General features: G+C 40.8%; 2 protein-coding genes across 11 annotated transcripts in view; both read left to right on the top strand.

Annotated features, from left to right (window-relative positions):
• Positions 1-11,543, top strand: part of NFYA (nuclear transcription factor Y subunit alpha) — a 33,563-nt gene extending 22,020 nt beyond the window's left edge. For 8 of the 10 annotated variants that reach the window (XM_027057808.2, XM_027057807.2, XM_015083608.3 and 5 more), the window contains 6 exons: positions 1,634-1,765; positions 1,968-2,073; positions 3,429-3,595; positions 4,658-4,831; positions 5,818-5,919; positions 8,928-11,543. In XM_027057808.2, the coding sequence (XP_026913609.1) occupies positions 1,634-1,765; positions 1,968-2,073; positions 3,429-3,595; positions 4,658-4,831; positions 5,818-5,919; positions 8,928-8,981 (735 nt within the window). In that variant the 3' untranslated portion in view covers positions 8,982-11,543. The remainder of the gene's footprint in view (positions 1-1,633; positions 1,766-1,967; positions 2,074-3,428; positions 3,596-4,657; positions 4,832-5,817; positions 5,920-8,927) is intronic. The other 2 variants (XM_015083612.3, XM_015083610.3) reach the window with 1 other exon arrangement.
• A 137-nt stretch (positions 11,544-11,680) lies between these two features.
• Positions 11,681-21,473, top strand: part of LOC106985419 (adenylate cyclase type 10-like) — a 52,228-nt gene continuing 42,435 nt past the window's right edge. Inside the window, 4 exon segments of the mRNA XM_053222843.1 lie at positions 11,681-12,878; positions 13,669-13,773; positions 17,076-17,114; positions 17,942-18,085. Coding sequence (XP_053078818.1) covers positions 12,722-12,878; positions 13,669-13,773; positions 17,076-17,114; positions 17,942-18,085 — 445 coding nt within the window. The 5' untranslated portion in view covers positions 11,681-12,721.

The following is a 21,473-nucleotide window of genomic DNA, read 5'->3' as shown; positions in this document are numbered from 1 at the left end:
TAAAACAAATTATCATCTCACAGTTTCTGTGGGTCACGAATTCTGGCACAGCTTGTCTGGGTCCTCTGACTCAGTGTGTCTCTTGATGCACTGTGGGCTGCAGTCCGAGGGAGATTGAACCGGGGATGAATCCACTTTAAAACTCCACTTCCGTGGCTCTTTGTGGGTATCAGGTCCTTCCCAACTTTGGCCACTGACACCGGTTCCTGCCATGTGAGCCTCTCCGTAGGGTAGCATGTGACACAACAGCTATCATCCCTCAGAGTGAGTGAGGGAGAGCGAGAAACAGCAAGATGGAAGTCACCGTCTTTGTAACCTAATCTCAAAAGTGATGTCCCACTACTTTTGCCATGTTCTGTTTGTTAGAAGTGAGTCAGTAGGTGCAGCACACTCATGGGGAAGATCACATAAAGAAGTGATTACCAGAAGGCATCTAGAAACCATTTTAGAGGCTGCCTACCACACACCTGTCTCCTTCAACACAGGAATCCTACTTTTAATACTTCAGAAACTCAATATTTGCACAAGGATATGCATTCTTTGTTGTGTTTTTTTTTTTTTTGTAAAATAAAATTTATAAATCTAAGATTGTTGGAGAAAATCCCGAATTAAGGGGAACGTATGAATAGGTTACAGCATAAACATTTATTGTGATACTTGACAATTAAAATGAGTGAACTAGCTCTGGGGTGCCTGACTGGCGCAGTCAGAAGAGCATGTGACCCTTGATCTCAGTCGTGAGTTCGAGCCCCATGGTGGGTGTAGAGATTACTTAAAAATACATACATACTTTAAACAATGAGTGAACTAGTTGTTAACTGGCTAAATTTTGAAAATGATGACTGATCAAAGCAAATTGTAGAGAGATACAGTATGTTACTATTTATGTGAAACTTAACAAACGCAGAAGAGTACCATATGTTTTTATGGATATACGTGTGTGAAATGTTCTGTAAGGATGACCACATTTTAATGCGGTGAATAACTTTTAGATGGGAAGGGAATGTTAAATGAAGCAACTTGTTAAATCTGAGTGATGTCTGCATGGGTTTCTAAGATGATAGTCTTGATTTCTCTGTGTGTTTAAAGCTTTTGTATATACATATTCATAGACCCCCACTTGGAAAAATTGGGAATAACTTGATTGTTTTTTAACATTTTATTATAGAAGGCATTAAACAGACAAAACCAAAGAGAACTGTGTGCTAAATCCCTATTTTGCAGCTTCAACAGTCGTCAACACATAATCAGTCTTCTGGTTGCATCTGTATCCCCTTACTCTCTCAAGGATTCTTTTGAATATATATATTATTTCATCTTTAAAAAATACTTCAGAATGTATTTTTAAATGAACATGCTTTAACAGTACATATAACCATGCCGGCATGGTTCTATATCATCTTTTTTACAACTGACTCTGATTCCTTAAAAATAATCCTGTATCTAGACAGCAGCCAAAATTCCTCCATTGTTTCATCAATGGCAAACAACTTATGTCTAATTTATAACAGAGAGCAGAACAAGATTCTTTTACCTGCTTCCAAGCCGTTCTTGCTTTCTGGACTAATACTCCAGGACAAAAAGAGACCAACGCCAGCAGGGTACTAACCTTTCTTTGTGTTCTCTTGCACAGATACAGTTGGTCCCACCTGGACAGATCCAGATCCAGGGCGGGCAGGCTGTGCAGGTGCAGGGCCAGCAGGGCCAGACCCAGCAGATCATCATCCAGCAGCCCCAGACGGCAGTCACTGCTGGCCAGACCCAGGTAATTCCATTCTCTCTCTCAACACACGAGCGCAGCTGATTTGAAAGGGTCAGACAGCTGAGGCAAATATTTCATAAGTAGTAAGTAAAAATGGGGAAGAAAACCATCACAAATGTTGTATTTTCTTCTTCTTTTTTTTTTTTTTTTTTTTTTTTTTAAAGAAGGGGTCCTTTGTTAAATTGTCCTGATTTATTTCCTTCAGACCCAGCAGCAGATTGCGGTCCAGGGCCAGCAAGTGGCTCAGACTGCTGAAGGGCAGACCATCGTCTATCAGCCAGTTAATGCAGATGGCACCATTCTCCAGCAAGGTAAGTGTGCATCTGCATTTCCAGAGGACTTGGGAGAGCATGTCTTTTTCATCCTTGGGGCAAATGACTACTTCAGAAATTTTGTGGTGACCTCCGCCCAGCATATTTGTGAACAACAACAAAAATTTTTTCTAAGTCTCCATTGGTTGTTGTTTTCTTGTCATTAATATGTGACCGGTGATGGTAACATTTGTAGGAGTTCCTACCGTGGTTGTTTAAAGACTGGTCCTGGGGATGATATAAGCTTTTGATCCTTTCTGGGAAAAAATGTTTCTAAATGGAAGATTGGAAATAGGGAGTTTCATAGTTGGAAGTGGAAGAAGTAGATCAGAAGTCAAGTTGGCATTTAGTGTTTTTGCTGCTTATGGTCTTTTTCTTTTCTCTCCGGCCAACTTGATTATTCGTTTCTGTCCAAAAGACTTACATGCCCACTATGCTTACTTTACTAAGAAACAAATTTTCTTCCCGAAGAGCTTCTAAATCTATCATGGGAGACATACATGTGACCAAATAAACGCAGCGCGGAGCTTTTATAGAGGTAGGTTCTAGGACTAGATAATGCATAAATACAGAGCCATGAAATCTGTGTGGCTTGGGAGGAGAATGGACTTCAGACAAGAGGAGATGGCTCAAACTGAACTTGAGAGCTTTGGGAAGCATCTGTCAGATCATTAAATCTGGAAGGGACATCCTAGAGTCCAGGACTAAACGTTTGACTTGTAATTAAAATGTGGCAGTATACAAGATCCAGTGAGGGCAGGAAGTGTGCTCTCCTGTGGCTCAGGAGAAGGCCTGAGATTGAAGAACTGGACTGAGCCCAGGCAGGAGCTCGAATAGAAAATGGTGAGCCAAATCCTTAAGTGGTGCTGGTGATAGTTGGGGAGCCTGGAGTGCTTGGTTTAATTTTAAGTTTTAGTTCTGCGACAGGTTGAGCTATTGTCAGTTGAGGATAAACAAATTACAACTTTAAAGAATCTCTGTCCTGAGGCAGATCATTCATATATACAAAAATAGTGAGTGTAGCACAAGGCAGACCGACTCGCAGAAGGGGAGGCCTCCAGACTTTCTCACCAGCTGTTGAAAACTATTACTGGAATACCCAGGGAGGTATCCATTTCAAGGATAAGTTTTATCAGAACTGGAATCCAGACACTTAATAGAATATCAAGGATCATGATTACTTGGGTTACATGCAGCAAACCAGGCAGAGTAGGAGAGTGCTGCTTCTCCCCTTGTGCTGTGTAGTATATTTTTCCAGGGTAAGGAAGTGTGTGCCAGGTAGAAGAGGGACTAACTGTGTTCCCTTCTTTCTGTGTACCTGTTTTTTGTTTGTTTTGTGTTTTATTTTCTTAAAGTCACAGTCCCTGTTTCAGGCATGATCACCATCCCAGCAGCCAGTTTGGCAGGAGCACAGATTGTTCAGACAGGAGCCAACACCAACACCACCAGCAGTGGACAGGGGACTGTCACTGTGACACTACCAGTGGCAGGCAATGTGGTCAATTCAGGAGGGATGGTCATGGTAAGGAAACTGATTCTTCACCTCACTGTTCTTTTGTCATTTATCTTTCCATATGTCTCTTTTGTCATTGAAGGTTTTTTTGACCTTGCACTTTGATGTCTCTCATAAAGCTTGTTGATGCTGCTGACCACTTAGAATTGAATTGATCCTTAAGGCACTTAAAGAGATCTACTTTTACAAGAAACATTACAATGAACTATAATTCATCCTGAGCACCTTCTAGGTGCTGGAAATACAGCAGAGGATAAACAGAAATACCTGCTTTTGTGTAATCTTCAGAATTCAAATAATGAAGGCATAGACTACTGACCTTTGGAAAGTGGAAAATACATTGCCCCCAGTGAGGGAAACAAGAAGTAAACTCAAAATTAGATTGTAATTCTTAAAGAAGCCAAGAAATGTGTGCTACAAATACATGAGGAAGATAGGGAAGGGGAAAGATGAGTAGTACACGGTCCCTAAAATGGGTAAATTAAGAACAAGTAGTAGAATCCTGCAGAGAGGTGGAGGAAGCTACCAGAAGAATCAACACATCCATCCAAAGTTGTTAAAGGTTGAGAAGGGATTGGGGAATGGGAACCTGTTCCTGGTTTCCTCAGACATTTATACAGTGTTTTTAGTTTTAATTTGCTTAGAAAAATTAGAATTTAATTATATACTAAGCTTAGTTGTTAATTAAATTGTTTCTGTAACTGTAGGCATTTGGTAGCACTTGGTCAACCTCTGCCTGCCTACCTACCTTCGTGCTGTTTCATTCTCTGTGATTACTGTTCCTGACCATTAGATGGCAGCAGACATTTCGAGAAAATGGAGTCATAGGTGGACAAGAATTTGGACGTGCTGGTGTCCTTGTCAGTGTGGCTTCTGGGCCCCCCTAGATGGAATCATCTGGAATGTTTGTTTAAAATGAAGACCTTTTAGTGTAAATGTTTTCCGGGAATCTGCATTTAAGTGCTGTATGAAAGCTACTTTTTATAGCATTTAGAAAAAAAAGTTTAACAGAGACCAAGAAAATGTTTCCTGTGTCACTATTTAATAAGCTGTGGTTTTCTCTTCACACAGATGGTGCCTGGTGCTGGCTCTGTGCCTGCTATCCAAAGAATCCCTCTCCCTGGGGCAGAGATGCTGGAAGAAGAGCCTCTCTATGTGAATGCCAAACAGTACCACCGTATACTGAAGAGGAGGCAAGCCCGGGCTAAACTAGAGGCTGAAGGGAAAATTCCAAAGGAAAGAAGGGTGTGTATACCATTGGGAAGGAGAAGGAAGAGAAAGGGCAGGGTTCTACTTTTGAAATTCTCTTTCATATGGTTTGTTTCCTTGAGTACTTTCCAAACAATTGAAAGTAAAGAGCTGTGATCTTTTGTAAAAAGTTAGCATTTGATATTGCTCTCTGTGGCTGCAACTAGAAAACAAAACAGTAACAGTGGGTTAAATAAGAGTTAATTATTTTCTTACATAAATTCAGTCCAGAGAGAAATTATCCTGAGCCTGTAGCAAATTTCCAGAGTCCATCCTCATGATGCTCTCTCTTCCTGTCTCACTGTTCTGATAAACTTAGTGTGCTAGTCCTAGTCTAAGATGACTGCTTGGGCTCCCGCCTAGGAACAAGGGGAACAAGAAAGGTACTCTCTTTTTTTTTAAAGTTTATTTATGTTGAGAAAAAGAAGGAGAGGGGGGCTCTTAAGCAGGCTCCACACCTAGCATGGAACCTGATGCAGGACTCGATCCCATGACCATGAGATCGTGACTTGGGCTGAAACCAAGAATCAGACACTCAACTGGCTGAGCCACCCCGGAGTCCTGTGGAAAGGCACTCTTTTTAAAGGAAATTTTGAAGAAGTTCCTTACATCTCATTAACCAAAACTTAATTACGTGGCCACACTTAACTGCAAATAAGGTCAGGAAATGCAGTCTTTCTACTGAACGGCCATTTGGTCTATTACTGAAGCGTATATGGGGAGGTGTAGGTAGTGATCATTGCTTTACCTTTGGGGAATCGTTTTTGTCATTCATTAGCATTCACATTTTTATGGTAGTTAATATATAGTTAGCCGCTGCTAGTGTTTCCTCCTAGTGTTTCCTCCAAAGCTTCCTCCATAATTCAAGGTCATAATTACCCCTGGTGGCTCTGATGGCAGCTCTCCTGAACTTCAGAGCATAGAATTTGGGCATTAGGTAACTATGCTCTTTCCAACTAGTACCTTTATTTCTTTCGTTTTAGAAATACCTGCATGAGTCTCGGCACCGTCACGCCATGGCTCGGAAGCGGGGTGAAGGTGGACGGTTTTTCTCTCCAAAGGAAAAGGATAGTCCCCATATGCAGGTAAGTAGATTATACATTTCATTCTTCTCTTTTTACCTTGTATTTTCTCAGGAGGACCATTCAGTGTCCTCTTATAACTTTCACACCAGGGACTAATTACCTGTTCTATGTTGAATGCAACATTGTTATCTCTTAGATTCTCTTTTGCCCTAAAGCACTAAAGGTATTTCATCCAGTGGCCTTTTTTCCTCACCATCTTTGCAGATTATTACTATTAATTCCTTCTTGAAATTCTCATCTTTGTTGATTTTAAAAGAATAAGTTTTATTATCTCTTAGTGTAGTAGCACAGCCACCAGTAGCCAACACTTAACTGCTATGTGCCTGCCATTACATTAAGCACTTTTATAAGCATTTTTTATTTCATTGAATCTTTGGAGCAACCTCAAGCCCCATGAGGTGAGAATTCTTATTTCCATTTTACAGTTGAATCTGAGGCTTAGAGAGGTTAAGTCGTTTGCCCAAGGTAAAATGCTTCATAAAATGATGCACCTGAAATTCAAAGGCAGTATAACTCCAGAACTTAATTTGTAACTGTTGTATTGCATCTGATTCCACTGATTGTATCTTACCAGCATTTCTGAATCAGTATATATGAAATAGAACTCTTGATTTTTATTTTGTTTTTCATCCCTAAAGCAGGTACTCAATCCCCGTGACATGTCCATGCACCCAGTTGCTAAAGCTTGAATTGTCCAATTCTTCAAAAAGTCCTCTTGGTTTTACCTCTAAAATATTACCTGAATCAGTTACCTTTTGTTTCCCCTTCCAACTGCTGTCAGTTTTGAGAAATCCTTTCTTCTTTTGCTTCAGTTAATGTAACAGCAGCCTGCTGGTCTCCTCCCTTCTTCCATCCTTGTGCCCCTCTGGTCCATTCTTTACGTCTTTGTGTGGTCTTCTTAAAATGGGTGTCATCTCCCATCACTGCCCTGCTTAAACCCCTTCCACCCTCTGCCATTTCCCGTTTGCACTTAGACTAAAATCCAAAGTGCTTATTACCACGGCCAAAAAGGCGCTTGTGTGATCCAGCTCCTCCCTACCTCCAGCTTCATTCTTTCTACTCTTTATCTTTATGCTCTCGCTATACTGTTCATTGGTCTGTCTTCTGCTGTTGGACCTTTGTCTTGGAAATAGCTAATCTGTAAAGCTTTTCATTCTTTTTTGTTGTTTTTTTTTAATGTTTATTTATTTTTCAGAGAGGGAAGTAGAGAGCAAGCAGGGGTGGGGCAGAGAGAAAATGAGACAGAATCCCAAGCAGGGTCCATGCCATCAACACAGAGCCCAATGCAGGGCTCAGCCTCGCAAACCGTGAGATCGTGACCTGGGCCAAAACCCAAGAGTCAGCCACCTAACCAAGTGAGCCACCCAGGCACCCCTTCACTGCCGTCTTCTTGTGTGACCATCTCTTTCTTACCTTTTAGGTCTTGATTTAAATCTGAGACTGGAGCCAGAGTAGGTTTCTTCTACCCCATTATTTTTTCACGTCTTCCTTTTCTTTTGAGCATCATAATAACCGACTTGTTTTATTTGTGTAATTGTCTCCTTCACTAGACTGTAAGCTGCGTAGAGACTCAAGGTGAGGCTTGTCCTCCATTGTAGTGATTGGACTTAGTATAATGCCCAGTCCAGAACAAACACTTGGTAAATGTTTGTTGAATAAATGGATTTCCTCCCCCCACCCCCCACCCCGCCCCGCCCCATTTCCAGATACTTTATTCTGTGTGACCATTACAGCCTACCTGCAGTATTGCCAAATCAGTCTTCCTAAATTAGTGCTTTGTTAATTAATCATGTTCGTCCCCTGCTCAAGGATGCATGCTGGCTTTCATTTTTTACTGCATCAGATCCCAAACTGTTTCTGTATATCTTCCAAGCAACCCCTTTCAGTGTCAGACTAGGAGTCCTCAGTATATCCACACATGAGCACAGACTCTTCCTTCAGTGCTGTTAATTCCTACCTGCAGTCTGAGAGCTCTTCCTTCTTCCTCTTTTGTTCATGCGGTGTACAGATGTAGAGTGCCATCTGTGGGCATTATGCCAGGAACTCTCCCAATTCTGTGTACTAGCGATGGGACCTTGGTCAAGTTCCTTCCTTAGCCACTTTTGGCCTGAGTTCCTTCACCTGTAAAGTAGGATGCTGTTGATACTTAACAGGGCTGTGGTGGAGAGTCCAGGCAGTAAGCTATATTGGGTGCCTACTTAGCACGTTATGTAGTGCATGGTGAGGGCTCCGTAAATGCTGGTTATTGTTCTTACTCATTGTTCAAGACCCCGCTGCAGTCCTACTACCTCCAGAAATCTTTCAGGTTTTTCTTTGATTTTGGCAGTTGAAGCTTCAGAGCCTTGGTGTGCAAGAACTGAAAGTGGTTATTGTGGAGTGTTGCAGAAAGCTTCCAAGGACTGATCCTTGTCTTAACACTGGAGGTTTTAAGTGGGAGACGGCAGGCAGAATTTAGTGGGAAAAGGGTTAAATGGGAGCCAATAGATTGGGGTATCAGTTCTAGCTGGGCAGCTGACTTTCTCACTCTAGTCCAGGCAAATCACTATCCATCCAGCTTCAGGTTTAGCTACAAAATGAGTGTGCTAAAATAAATAAATTCCAGTGTCCTTTCCAGCCCTGCTAAGTGCTTAGTCTCTAAATACAGTGATCAGAAAATCAAGGCATAAAAATACAGCATGACATGGTTTCCTCTTGACCACATAAGGACCCTTAAACCTGAAGGGTAAGTACAACATACATTCTCTTAGGAAAGAGATACACTGTCAACTCTGGAGTGCTTGGAAATGGATTGCCAGGCCACACTTAACAGTCCTTTCACACAAATGTTTATTATCTCTTCTTTCCTAACGGTGCTGCATTTTAATCCATATATGTAGACTTAGATGCATTAGAGGCCTTTGATTTACTTAGCAAAGTTGTATGTATTCCCATGATGGTCAGGAGTGAGAGCCATGAGTTCCCTGCTGCTTTCACAAAGGACTTTAATCACTATTATGCTTTGTCTCTAGGATCCAAACCAAGCAGATGAAGAAGCAATGACACAGATCATCCGAGTGTCCTAACCCCAGGCCACGTGAGGGAGCAGATTAAGGTTATGTTCCTCGCCACTGTTTCCCACTGTTCCAGGAAATTGATCACCTCTTCCGATGGGACACTGACGATTATGTTCTGCCCTTTTCTACAGGACAGAAACCACTTAATTTTTAATAAGTGGCTCAGTATTATAATTGCAGTGATGTCTGGCAAATTGAAGTCGCAGGCCTTGGTCTCGCCCTTTCAGTCAGGGCCTATTTCAGACTGTTGATGACATTGACATTTCATGGATTAGGATGATGCAAGGGACCCATGCACATAAGTGCACACACACAGCACTTATGTTGGCTAGTGAAGCCAGCCAGCCATCTTAGCAGAGAACAACCTTCACCAGGACTGCAATCAGGGAAGCCAAAGCCCGCTCCTTCCATGGAATCTAAGCAGCATCCATCCCTCTGACAGGGGATCGCAGGCTGACTAACTGAACAGACACTCTGTATTCAGAGGTGGCCTCCAGGCAAGGAAGTTCCATCTCGTGATATGGAAACAATAAATTCTCTGAGATACATTCATCTAATCTGTGGTAATAATAGGAATCTCTTTCTACCCAGATGGTAGGTTGGTATTTTTGGACTCCAGCCAAGAAAAAGCTAACTCTGGGGATAGAATGACAAGACACAAGCACTAAATCTATAAATTGCTGAATCTCTCTTTTTTTTAAAGCCTTGACTTTAAAGTTGTGGTCTGTTGACAGATCATCTGGACTGTATTTCTTGCTTCCGCTGCTTTTAAGACAACGTAGAGAGTATTGGACCTTGAAACTGCCTTTCCTAAGTAGAGAACAAAACCATAAAACAACTTCTGTGCTGAAGTGCTGAGGACATTTGTAGTAACTCCTAAACAGAGAGCCAAACTAGAGATTTTCAATCATAGGCTTTGTGACGGCATTTGGGGAATAGAAGGGTTCATATGTGTTTCAGTCTAGCAAAGAAGAGAGGGTAGTATATATACCCATGTGTTGTCACATAGCATGATTCTCCAGTGGATGGATGCATGGGATGGATTATGAAAAGAATAACTTACAGTTCAACTATAACGCATGGAAAGGGAGAAGTCCAAGAACTGGTCTTTGACAATTTCTGTCTGGAAAGCACTGTTCAGTCACATTCTCCTGGACATACTCCAGGTTACCTGCTCGAGTTTAAGGTGAATGTTGGCTTCACTCCTGCAGCACTTTGTTTTGTGCTGGCCCCAGAGAGCAAACATTCTCTTTATTCCCCTGGCAGCTGATTCTTTGGTGCCAGTTTCCATGTTTCCCCTTTTCTACATAGGCTTGTCCAGCAGAAAGGTTTTTACATTGCATCCACCTTCTGGGGATAAGCTACAGACTGGTGGTAGTGATGGCCCGCAGGGTCAGGAATAGGGCCACAGTTCCCAGAATGGACTGTGCCTCAGAAATCGATTTTCTTTTCTAGATGCTGAACCTTGGGGAACTCTGATAGGATTTCAGAAAAAAAGTTGCTGCTTTCTCTATAACAAGGAAGACCGAATTCTTTTGAAGAACATTTGGGTTTGGTTTAAATAACCAAGAACAAAGATTGGCACTTTCTTTGATTTCACCTTAATTGTATTAAGAAGGAAAAGAAGTTAAACCTCTGAAGAAAATATCACAAAGGGAAATAATTGTAATGGTAGAAATAGAGGTATAGAGCTATGCAAAGAAAGAAAGAATCTCTCTAGTCCCTGGAATCTAAGTCATCTGCCCTGGCTTCCAGAGATAAGGAGAAGCCCACCCTTTGGTAGGCTCATTAGAAACTTCTGGCTCTTGACTTAGGTTTCAGACATTGACTTCATTCAGTAAGCCCCAAGTTTTTCAGATGCTAGTTTACTAAAAGCAATGAGGAATTTCAATCCCTTGTTTTGTTCAGGAGTCTTTAAGATGCAGAGTTCAGAAAGAAAGTCATCAGACCTAAGCCAACAGCAGTTCTAAAATGCTATTTATTTGTGTCTGTAAGTTTGTACATAGTAATATCAACCTCATATTGTTGCAGTTTTTTTTTTTTCCATGAGTTTGAGTTTTGCTTTCTTTGAAACAAAATGCTTCAGTTGTCATTTTGTCACTGCTCACATAGCTCATGGCCCTTTTATTGTGGCCATTTTAGCACACCATAATAACCCACAAAGTGGTGGGTTGAGGTTTGGATTTTTTTCTTTGTTACTAAAAGTTCATTTACTTGTCCTTGTAACTGTAGTGATGACTTCATAGATGCAGAAAGAGTGAATGGATGAGTGAATAATTGGTTTAATGCATAGTTATTTCACTTCTTGAGTGCTTTTTTTTTTGGCAAGATAATTGTAAATGTATATATTTTAATTGCACTGGTACATTGAACATGTCAGTGTCTATACCACTGGACCAACAGAACTTTTTCTGGCTGTTGGGTGCCTGATAATAACGTCTTGATTTTCCTTTGGGACTCAACTATAAAGGTTTTTTCTCCCAGCAGTAGGGGGGAGTACAGATGATCAATCATTGATGTCATTGCAATTGTTATTTTTTAAAATAAATTTGTAAAAATACTAAAAAGTGATTTGAATTTTGACATTCCTTGGGTTCTAGGCTGTGTTTGTAATGTTGAAATTGTGCTTTTTGTAGACACACAGGAGCTCTGTGAACAGTGTTAAACTTCTGGTGTGCAGGCCTCTTGGTTGTGTGTCTCCCTTTAATCTCTTTTTCTTCCCTTTTGGCCCTCCACCCTGCTAAGGAGGTATTTTCCCGTCACCTGTGTGCAGATCTATATTTGGCTTTACTACTGAAAGTGTTAACCAGAATTTGATGAAGTAATTACAGGCACAAAATGAACTCTTTTAACAGTGATAGGTGTTGATTAGGTATTGTAGAACTAAAGATAAGATGCATTTTTAGATTTTGCTTTTATTTCTGCAGAAAAACAAGGATGCTTTCCTGTTAAAAATTCACAACACACTCACCCTATTAGTAATGTGAGTTCTCCCAAGAATCTGAGCAACTGAAGGGCAACCTCGGATACGCTATTAACATGCAGGGAGCAAAGAGCTAGAGACACCCAATAGACCTGTTCTGGCAGATAAAAGAAATAGGAGACACTACCTAACCAGGGGGAAAGGACTGACTTAAATAAGCTTAGCCTAAGGGTATTAACACACACACACACACACACACACACACACACAGTTTGCGTTAGTCAGATGCCAATCGAACATTGTCCTTATGTATTCATAGGTGATAGGAAAAGACCCCCCCCGCCCATTGACACTATCTGCGATGATGTTTTATTGTAGAAGCATCTTTGCGTTTCAAGATTTTGTTTGTTTGTTTGCTTGCTTTTTATTTTTGAGAGAGCGTGTGAGTGGGGCTGGGGGACAGAGCGGGAGGCACAATCTGTAGACAGGCTCCAGGCTCTGAGCTAGCTGTCCACATAGAGCCCAACGCGGGGCTCAAGCCCACGAACCGGGAGATCATGCCCTGGGCCAAAGTCAGAGGCTCCATATTTCGAGACTTATAAGTGTCACCCCGACTCCTTTTAAAGCGCTTACACTCCTCAGGCCTGTTGCCTGGGAGGCAGGAGCTAGAGCGCAGGCGCGAGAAGCAGGTGGGGCGGGGCCCCGAGGAAGCCTGCACTTATTGGTTGGTGGGAGGAACTCGCCAGGGCTGTCGTTGCGGATTGGCTGCTACGTGGAGGCCCCCTCTCCCGGTTCCGGTAAGTTGGCTTGCAACCGCGCCGCCGCCATGGCGACTGGCGAGCGGGCGGTGGTTCCCTCTCTGTGGCCCGTAGAGGCCCGGTTGGCGGCGCTGCTTCCCGACCTGCTGGTGTTCAGGAAGCCCCGAGGACCGGAACCCGAGCTCGCCACGGCCCAGGGCGTCCTCCTTGGCGTCCACGTGACGGGTGAGGGGTGGAGCGTCGCTCTCCCGCCTTGCCAGAGGGGCGGTTACAGGCTTGGCCTCTGGAGAGCAAAGGCGCGCCCTGACGGCTGTCGCTGCCGCTTCCTCGGGAAACCTGGACGGTCTTTTTAAGAGCGGGGAGACGTCTTTCGGGATGGTCTGGTGGAACCCTTAAGTTAATGAAAGACCCAGAAAAGGGGAAGGACTTTTACAGGGCAATATGGGAGGCTTTGAATCCACGACTTCTCCCAGTACGCATACTGCTTCAGCCAGTTCTTTTATTCGCTCAGTGAATTCCTCCTTTGAGTCCGTCCTTAAGTGTGTGCCCGCCACCGCTCTAGGAATTAGAGATCCAACAGCTACTTTGAGAGTTGCTCATTTAAATATTTATGGAGTTTGTGTCTTGGATCTGAAGATGAGTGATTAAGGTGCCTGACCTCAAGGAGCTCAGCATCTGGGCTCTCCATAAAGCTTTTAGCCATCCCCCCATGTCATTCCCATTATTCCCTTGGCCAGGGAGCGTAAGAGGGTATGGCAGAAGTGGTAGCTGGCTAGAGATGAAAGGGGTGCTTGTGGGCGAATCTTCATCTGCATCTCCTGGAAACGCAGAGGGGGTGGCTCTCCAGATTCTCAGAGGCAGTAGCAGCCAGCGTGGCCCTGACTGCGTTGAGTAACACTTGTTCCAAGGATAATGAAATTATTCACCTGCAGGAGATCTGCTTCCTTTGGGCCTGTGGCGTAGAGGGAATAGAGCCCAAAAGTTCAGCTAACGTAATTTTTGTTTTGTCGGCTAGGGTTTACAGCATTAATGGACAGGTTCAGCCTGACCTGCAAGTCGGAACATGACATGGACAAACTGGCCCACATCTTCAGTTGTTACATTAGTGACATCGTGGAGCGTGAGTGACTATTGGAGGGAAGCGAGGAGTTGTGGTCCTGGGCTCCTGAGGGTTTGTAACAAAAGGGGGGCTGGGCTACTTTAAAAAATACTACAGGGTCATTCCTTCAGTGTTAACCATCTTTTTTATTTCTTCTTCTTGCCACTAACAAGCTAGATTTTTGCCTGTATCTGCCATTCTACCTAGTCTCACATCCTGTTGACTTGATGTTCAGAAAGGGGGGAAAATACTAATTTGAGTTTTTACTTTGCTGCTTATATTTTGTTTCTAAATAAAGTATTCCTTTGGTTGTCTCTTCTAACAATAATGCAATGTGCCCCATATGTTTATATCAGATGTAATTTACAAAACACCTTCCCATTCTATTGCATTCTGATCCTGTGAAGTAGGAATCAGTGTCTTCTTCATTTTCTGCCATTTAGTTTGTGGAAAATTGCCTAATCTGGGAGGAAAAAAAAAAAAACAGCTCCTTATGTGTGCAGTAAACATTGAGTACATATTCTGTAATATGCACTGTGAAACGTGCAGGGTTTGCAAAAACCTGCCCTTGAGGAGATTTCAGTCTTAATCTGAAATCTGCCCAACAGATCATGCCCTGGGCCAAAGATCTTGGCCAGACTTCCGCCCAACAGAAATTACTCTAGTCCTTTAGTACTTACATAACGTTCCCTTCCTTTACTGTCAGTACCAATAACAGTCATGTCCATAATTCTGAGATGCACCAGAATACATACTTTGTAGCATCTTCTTTAGGAACTTGTCAATTTCACTCACCCCTTACCCCTGAGGAACGTTTATGAAAGATCTTTACATTTTTCTCATCAAGTTTAGATGAAAGAGAGAGATAGAAATTATATATTATGTATGTATTATAACACCAGGAATTGCTGGGTACTAGAAATACAGGGGAAAATAAGATATGGTACCTGCCCTCTTGGATTGTCCATGTCAGCGGGAGAGACAAATAATAAGTAAACAAGATAGTTATAGGTTATGTATTTTGCAAAGGAAATAAGGGTGTAATGGTAAAAACAGAATTGTACAGTGAGAGATTTTCTGTTAGGTAGGGTGGCTCCTCTGAGAAGGTGTTTAAGCTGAGACCTAAAGGATGAGAGGAACACCTTGTGAAGAACAAGGGGTAAACCACTTCAGGCAGAAGAAGGCCAAGTGCAAAGCTTCTGAGATGGGAGGAAGCTTGGCGTGTTCTAGGAACGAAAGGCCAGTGTGGCTAGAGCATGGCTCACAGGGAGGAGAGTGATTTGAGGTAAGATTGGAGATCATTGAGCTCTGTAGGCTACAAGGAGTTTGGATTATATTATTTTTGTACAAAGGGAAACTGCTGGTTCTGGCAGAGTTGTGTTGTGATCCGATATACGTTTTTTTAAAGCTTATTTTAACTACCACATGGAGACTGGATTATAGGGAGCTGATGGGGGGTACGTGGTAAGAACAGAAGCAGGAAGAGGCAGTTGTAACAGCTGTGGAGAGATGATGGCAATTTGGTCTAGGATGGTGGTTCTCAACCTTGGCAGCATATTAGATAACCACTTGGGGAGCTTTTAAAAGTCCTGATGTCTAGGCTTCACCCTAGTCCAATTAAATCAGAATACCTGGGGTGTAGGCAGGCCCAGGAATAAGGATTTTTTTTTTTTTTTCAGTTTTACAGGCTATTCCAGTGTTGAAGCCAAGGTTGAAACCATCGGTCTAGAGATAAGTCGGCAGAGCTGTAAAGAGATGAATTGATTTGAAATGTGTTTTGCAGGTTCTACAGACAGGATTTGCTGATATATTGATATCAGCAGGAAGTAGAGAGGAAAATGACTACGGTTTTTGGCTTTCGTAACGAATTGATGGTGGTGTCACTTAACCAAGATGGGCAAGACTGGGCTTTGAGAAAGAAAATCAAGGGTTATGTTTTGAATATATTGAATCTGAGATGTCAGTAAGTCATTCAAATGGAAAAATGAAGTCGGTAGCTATGATTGAGACTGGAGCTCAGAGAATAGATCTCTGTTAGAGACAAAAAGTGAGTCAATGGCATAAAGATGTCACTTAAAGTTAAGAACTGTTTGAGTCCACATGAGGAGAGTGTAAGTAAAGAGAAGGAGCCTAAGACTGAGGCTTGAGGGACTTGACCAGGATAGATTATGATTGGAGAGAAAGAACCTACCAAAGAAACTGTAAAACACCCAGTTAGGATACTGTGGTGTCCCTGAAGCCAAAGAAGTAGTGTCTCTAGGAGAAGAGGGCTATGGCTGGCTGGGCTGGAAATGAAAGGTATAAAGTATAGTGTGATGTGAGAAAAATACTGAATTTTGCAAGATGAATGCTGTTGATGATCTTGAGAATTTTAGTGATGTGATGGAGTTGGAAGTCAGATTAGAGAATGCTGAGAATGGTAGAGAAAACATTTCAGAGTGAAAAGGATGTGACGAACAAATTGTATATGGCCAACTCTGAGAATTTTTGTTGTTGGGAGTATAGCAGGAAAATGGAGCTAATAAGAAAGTAAAGTCAAGGATAGGTGGGTTAATTTTATTGTTTTTTGGTTTTGTTTTTTAAGATACTAATGGGAATGATCCAGTAGAGGAGATAAGGAGTGAAGATCTTGAAAGGATGGGAGGGGCTAGGATCCAGAACACAAACCGGGGGGGGGGGGGGAAGTGAGCTTTAAAGAGAACAGTAGTAGTGCTTTCATTTTCAAGAAGATGGATATAGAGGGGCTCCCGGGTGGCTCAGTTGGTTGGGCGTCCGACTTCGGCTCAGGTCGTGATCTCATGGTTTGTGAGTTGGAGCCTCGTGTCGGGTTCTATGCTGACAGCTCAGAGCCTGGAGCCTGCTTCAGATTCTGTGTCTCCCCCTCTCTCTGCCCCTCCCCTGCTCACACTCTGTGTCTCTCAATAATAAAAAAATGTTAAAAAAAAAATATGGAGATAGAAACAGATTTGGGGAGAAACGAAGGGAAAGAGTCTGAACCTTGGAGTGAATAAATAGACCAGAGAAGATATGAGGAAAAACTCAGAATAGGTCAATTTTTCGATCATGTATGATTCTGCCATGCTCTAGTATACCTGATTTTTTTTAAGTTTATTTATTTATTTTTACTGAGACAGAGACAGTGTGAGTGGGGGAGGAACATAGGGAGAGAGAGAATCCCAAACAGTCTCTGCACTGCCAGCTGCGGAGCCTGACTTGGGCCTCAAACTCACAAACCAGGAGATCATGACCTGAGCCAAAACCAAGACCAGGTGCCCCTAGTATATCTGATTTTGATGCATTTCCCTCTCTCTCCTTGATTTCAGATGTGCTGTGTTTTGGAGGAGATATCCTAAATATCACAGGTATTTTTCAGTTTTTCTGAATAGTTAAAGGACTGTAAGTGAGGAAGACTGCATTTAGGTGGAATTTGGCATATTTGTTTATTAATCAGCATTGTTTGATTATTTAATATGTACTAGGCCCTGGGGAAACAAAGATGAAGAAGACACACTCTGTACCTCAAAAGTTTTCTCAATCTAGTGGAAAAGCCTTGCCTGTATTAAGTTCATATGTGCCTAACAATTTGCTTAGATTGAGCGACAGAAAAATAAGTGCCTATAAAGCATTCATGAGAAAATTAATGAGAAACTTTGTCCTCAAGAGCAGAGGCTATATGTAAGATAGGGAAGAGTCAAAATCTCCTATCTGGAGAACTCTTAGGATCATTAACATTAACAGCTATATGCCAAAGAGTTGGCCTCTTTTTTTAAGTTAAACTTAATTAAACCACCCTTGAAATTAGATTTGAACATGAACCTCTATTTTATGAACCTCTTGGCTAGTACCCTTCCCTTTCTATTAGTATACTGGTGGAGGGAAGATTCTTCCCTCTAATATTTCTAATATTTAAGAAAAGTATTCCTTTGGAGAAGATTCTTCCCTCTAATATTTCTAATATTTAAGAAAAGTATTCTTAAACATTAGGAACATTTCAGCTTCTGCCTTGTCATGGTTTTGTATGATGAGTCGTTTTGAGGTTCTAAGGCAGTATTTTAACCAAGCATAATGTACAGGTCCAAGAAACCTCATCTAACACCTTGTATGATACCTTCTGCATAACTCGGGGCTCTGCCCGGATCAGGTGAACCCAGACATTCAATCCCTGTTAGCCTGTCTTCTGTCTCTGTAGGGAATGTGCTCCTAGCACTCTGGACGGTGAAACAGAATCAACTGAGTGACATCATTACCCTGGTGGCAAAATGCAGTCTGGAGATACAGGAGAAATTTGGGATCTACCATACCAAAGAAGGCCAGGACCTGCAGCTAAAGATAGGTAGTAGCTACTAAAAGAGTTCTCATTAAAACAAACAAAAACTATAAAAAATTCTAATTATAAACGACAACCTGGCAAAAAAATATTTGCACCTTGTATCATGTACACAAAGGGTGAATATTAGAAATAGAATACCTCGAAATCAACAGAAGACCAACATTTTAAGGGAAAAATAGCAAAGGACATGAATTGATAGTACATAGACAAATACATCTTTTAAAATGTGAAAAGATGTTCAATTTCAATAAAAATGCCAATTGAAAGTACATTGAGACTATTTCTCATCTATAGATACACAAAAACTCAGATGCTGATCACAGTGTTGATAAGGCAATAAGAATAAACATTTCATACATTGCTGGTGAGAGTCAACAGCAGCACAACTTCTAAAGAATAATTCAGTAATCTCTGTCAAGATTACAAATGCATTATTCTTCCAACCCAGCAGCTCTGAATATTTATCCTATAGATATACCTGAGTATGTATGAAATGTTATATGTACGATATTATTCATTGCAATATGTTTTGTAATAAAAGATTGAAAATGATCTGCGGGAGACTGGTTAATTAACAATTTGTCTACTCAGCTTTTCTGAAACCTTAAATAAAGATATTCTGATATAACAATATCTTAAAAATATAGTTGAGAAAAAGCAAGATGCAAAGCACTGTGTTTGGTGTGCTACCTTTTTTATAAAGGCGAAAAGTATGAATTTTTCTTGTTTGTTCATATTTGTATAAGGAAACACTGGCAAGATATATAAGAAATGAATAAAAGTTAACTATTGGAGGAAAATAGTGTAGATAGGCACATAGATGAAATCAAGAATTTAATTTTAATTCCAGTATAATTAACATACAGTGTTATATTTGTTTCAGGTGTACAATATAGTGATTCAATAATTCCATACATCACCCAGTGCTCATCACAAGTGCACTCCTTAATCCTCATAACCTATTTAACCCATCCCCCTACCCCAACTCCCTCTGATAACCATCAGATTGTTCTCTATAGTCTGTTCCTTGGTTTGTCTCTCTTTCTTTTTTCTTTTGCCTATTTGTTTTGTTTTAAATGCCACATAGGAGTGAAATTATATGATATTTGTCTTTCTCTGACTTACTTTGCTTAGCATTATACTCTTAGCTCTATCCATGTCATCACAAATGGCAAGATTTCATTCTTTTAATGGCTGCATAATATTCCATTGTGTATATATACACCATATCTTCTTTATCCACTCATCTATTGATGGATACTTGGGCTGCTTCCATAATCTGGCTATTGTAGATAATGCTGCTATAAACGTAGGCATGCAAGTATCCCTTTGAATTAGTGTTTTTGTATTATTTGGATACGTACCCAGTAGTGTGATTACTGGATAGTAGGGTAGTTTTATTTTTAACTTTTTGAGGAACCTCTGTACTGTTTTCCACAGTGGCTGCACCAGTTTGCATTCATTCCCACCAACAGTGCAAGAGAGTTGGTTCCTTTTTATCCCTGTCCTTTCCAACACTTGTTTCTTGTGTTTTTAATTTCAGCTGTTCTGACAGGGACGAAGTGATATCTTATTGTAATTTTGATTGGTATTTCCCTGATGGTGAGTGGTATTGAGCATCTTTTCATGTGTCTGTTGGCCATCTGTATATGTCCACTTTGGAGAAATGTCTGTTCATGTCTTTTGCACATTTTTTAGTTGGATTATTTGGGTCTTCTTGTTGTTGAGTTGTGTAAGTTATTTATATATTTTAGGTACTAACCCTTTTAGCAGATATGTCATTTGCAAATATCTTCTCCCATTTAGTAGATTGCCTTTAGTTTTGTGGATTGTTTCCTTCACTGTGCAGATTTTTATTTTGATGTAGTCCCAATAGTTTATTTTTGCTTTTGTTTTCCTTGCCTCAAGAGACATATCTAGAAAAATGTTACTATGGCCAATGTCTGAGACATTACTGGCTGTGCTTTCTTCTAGGATTTTTATGGTTTCAGGTCTCACATTTAGGTCTTCAATCCATTTTTAGTTTATTTTTGTGTATGGTGTAAGAAAGTGGTCCAATTTCATTCTTTTATGTAACTGACCAGTTTTCCAGCACCGTTGTTGAAGAGACTGTCTTTCCCACTGAATATTTTTCCATGCTTTGCCACAGATTAATTGACTGTGTAAGTGTGGGTTTATTTCTGGGTTTTCTGTTCTATTCCATTGATCTGTCTGTGTGTCAGTACTGTACTGTTAATTACTACAGCTTTGTGATATAACTTGAAACCTGGAATCATGATCCCTCTGGCTTTGCTTTGCTTTTTCAAAATTGCTTTGGTTATTTGGGGTCTTTTGTGGTTCTATACAAATTTTAGAATTGTTTGTTCTAGCTCTGTGAAAAATGATGTTGGTATTTTGATAGGGATTGCATTAAATCTGTAGATTGCTTTGGGTAGTGTAAACATTTTAACAATGTTTGTTCTTCCATTCCATGAGCATGGAAGGTCTTTCCATTTCTTTGTGTGACCTTCAATTTCTTTCATCAGTGTTTTATAGTTTTCAGAGTATAGGTCTTTCACCTTTTTGGTTAGGTTTATTCCTAGGTATCTTACTACTTTTGGTACAGTTGTAAATGGGATTGTTTTCTTAATTTCTCCTTCAACTGCCTCATTATTAGTGTATAGAAATGCAACAGATTTCTGCACGTAGATTTTGTGTACTGCAATTTTACTGAATTCATTTATCAGTTCTCATAGTTTTTTGGTGGAGTGTTTATAGTATTATGTCATTGCAAATAGTGAGAATTTTACTTCTTCCATACTAATTTGGATGCCTTTTATTCCTTTTGTTGTCTGATAGGACTTCCAGTCCTATGTTGAATAAAAGTGGTGAGAGTGGACATCTTTGACTTGTTCCTGACCTTAGGGGAAAAGCTCTCAGCTTTTCCCCATGAAGGATGGTGTTAGCTGTGAGGTTTTTTTATATGGCCTTTATTATGTTAAGGTATGTTCCCTTTAAACCTACATTGTTGAGGGCTTTTGTTATGAACGGATGTTGTACTTTGTCAAATGCTTTTTCTTCATCTGTTGAAATGATCATATGGTTGTTTTTATCCTTTCTCTTACCAATGTGATGTATCACATTGATCGATTTTCAAATATTAAACCACGCTTGCATCCTGAGAATAAATCCCACCTGATTGTGGTGAGTGATTTTTCAGATGTATTGTTGACTTTGGTTTGCCGGTACTGTATTTTGTTGAGGATTTTTGCATCTATGTTCATCAGAGACATTGGCCTGTAGTTCTCTTTTTTGTGTGCTGTCTTTATCTGGTTTTGGTATCACAGTGATACTGGCCTCATAGAATGAATTTGGAAGTTTTCCATGTCCTATTTTTTGGAATAGTTTAAGA

The sequence above is a fragment of the Acinonyx jubatus genome, chromosome B2 (genome assembly GCF_027475565.1).
Source record: "Acinonyx jubatus isolate Ajub_Pintada_27869175 chromosome B2, VMU_Ajub_asm_v1.0, whole genome shotgun sequence".
Taxonomy (NCBI): Eukaryota; Metazoa; Chordata; class Mammalia; order Carnivora; family Felidae; genus Acinonyx; species Acinonyx jubatus.
The sequence above is the reverse complement of the archived record's forward strand: the minus strand, read 5'-3'. Positions and strand labels throughout refer to the sequence as shown.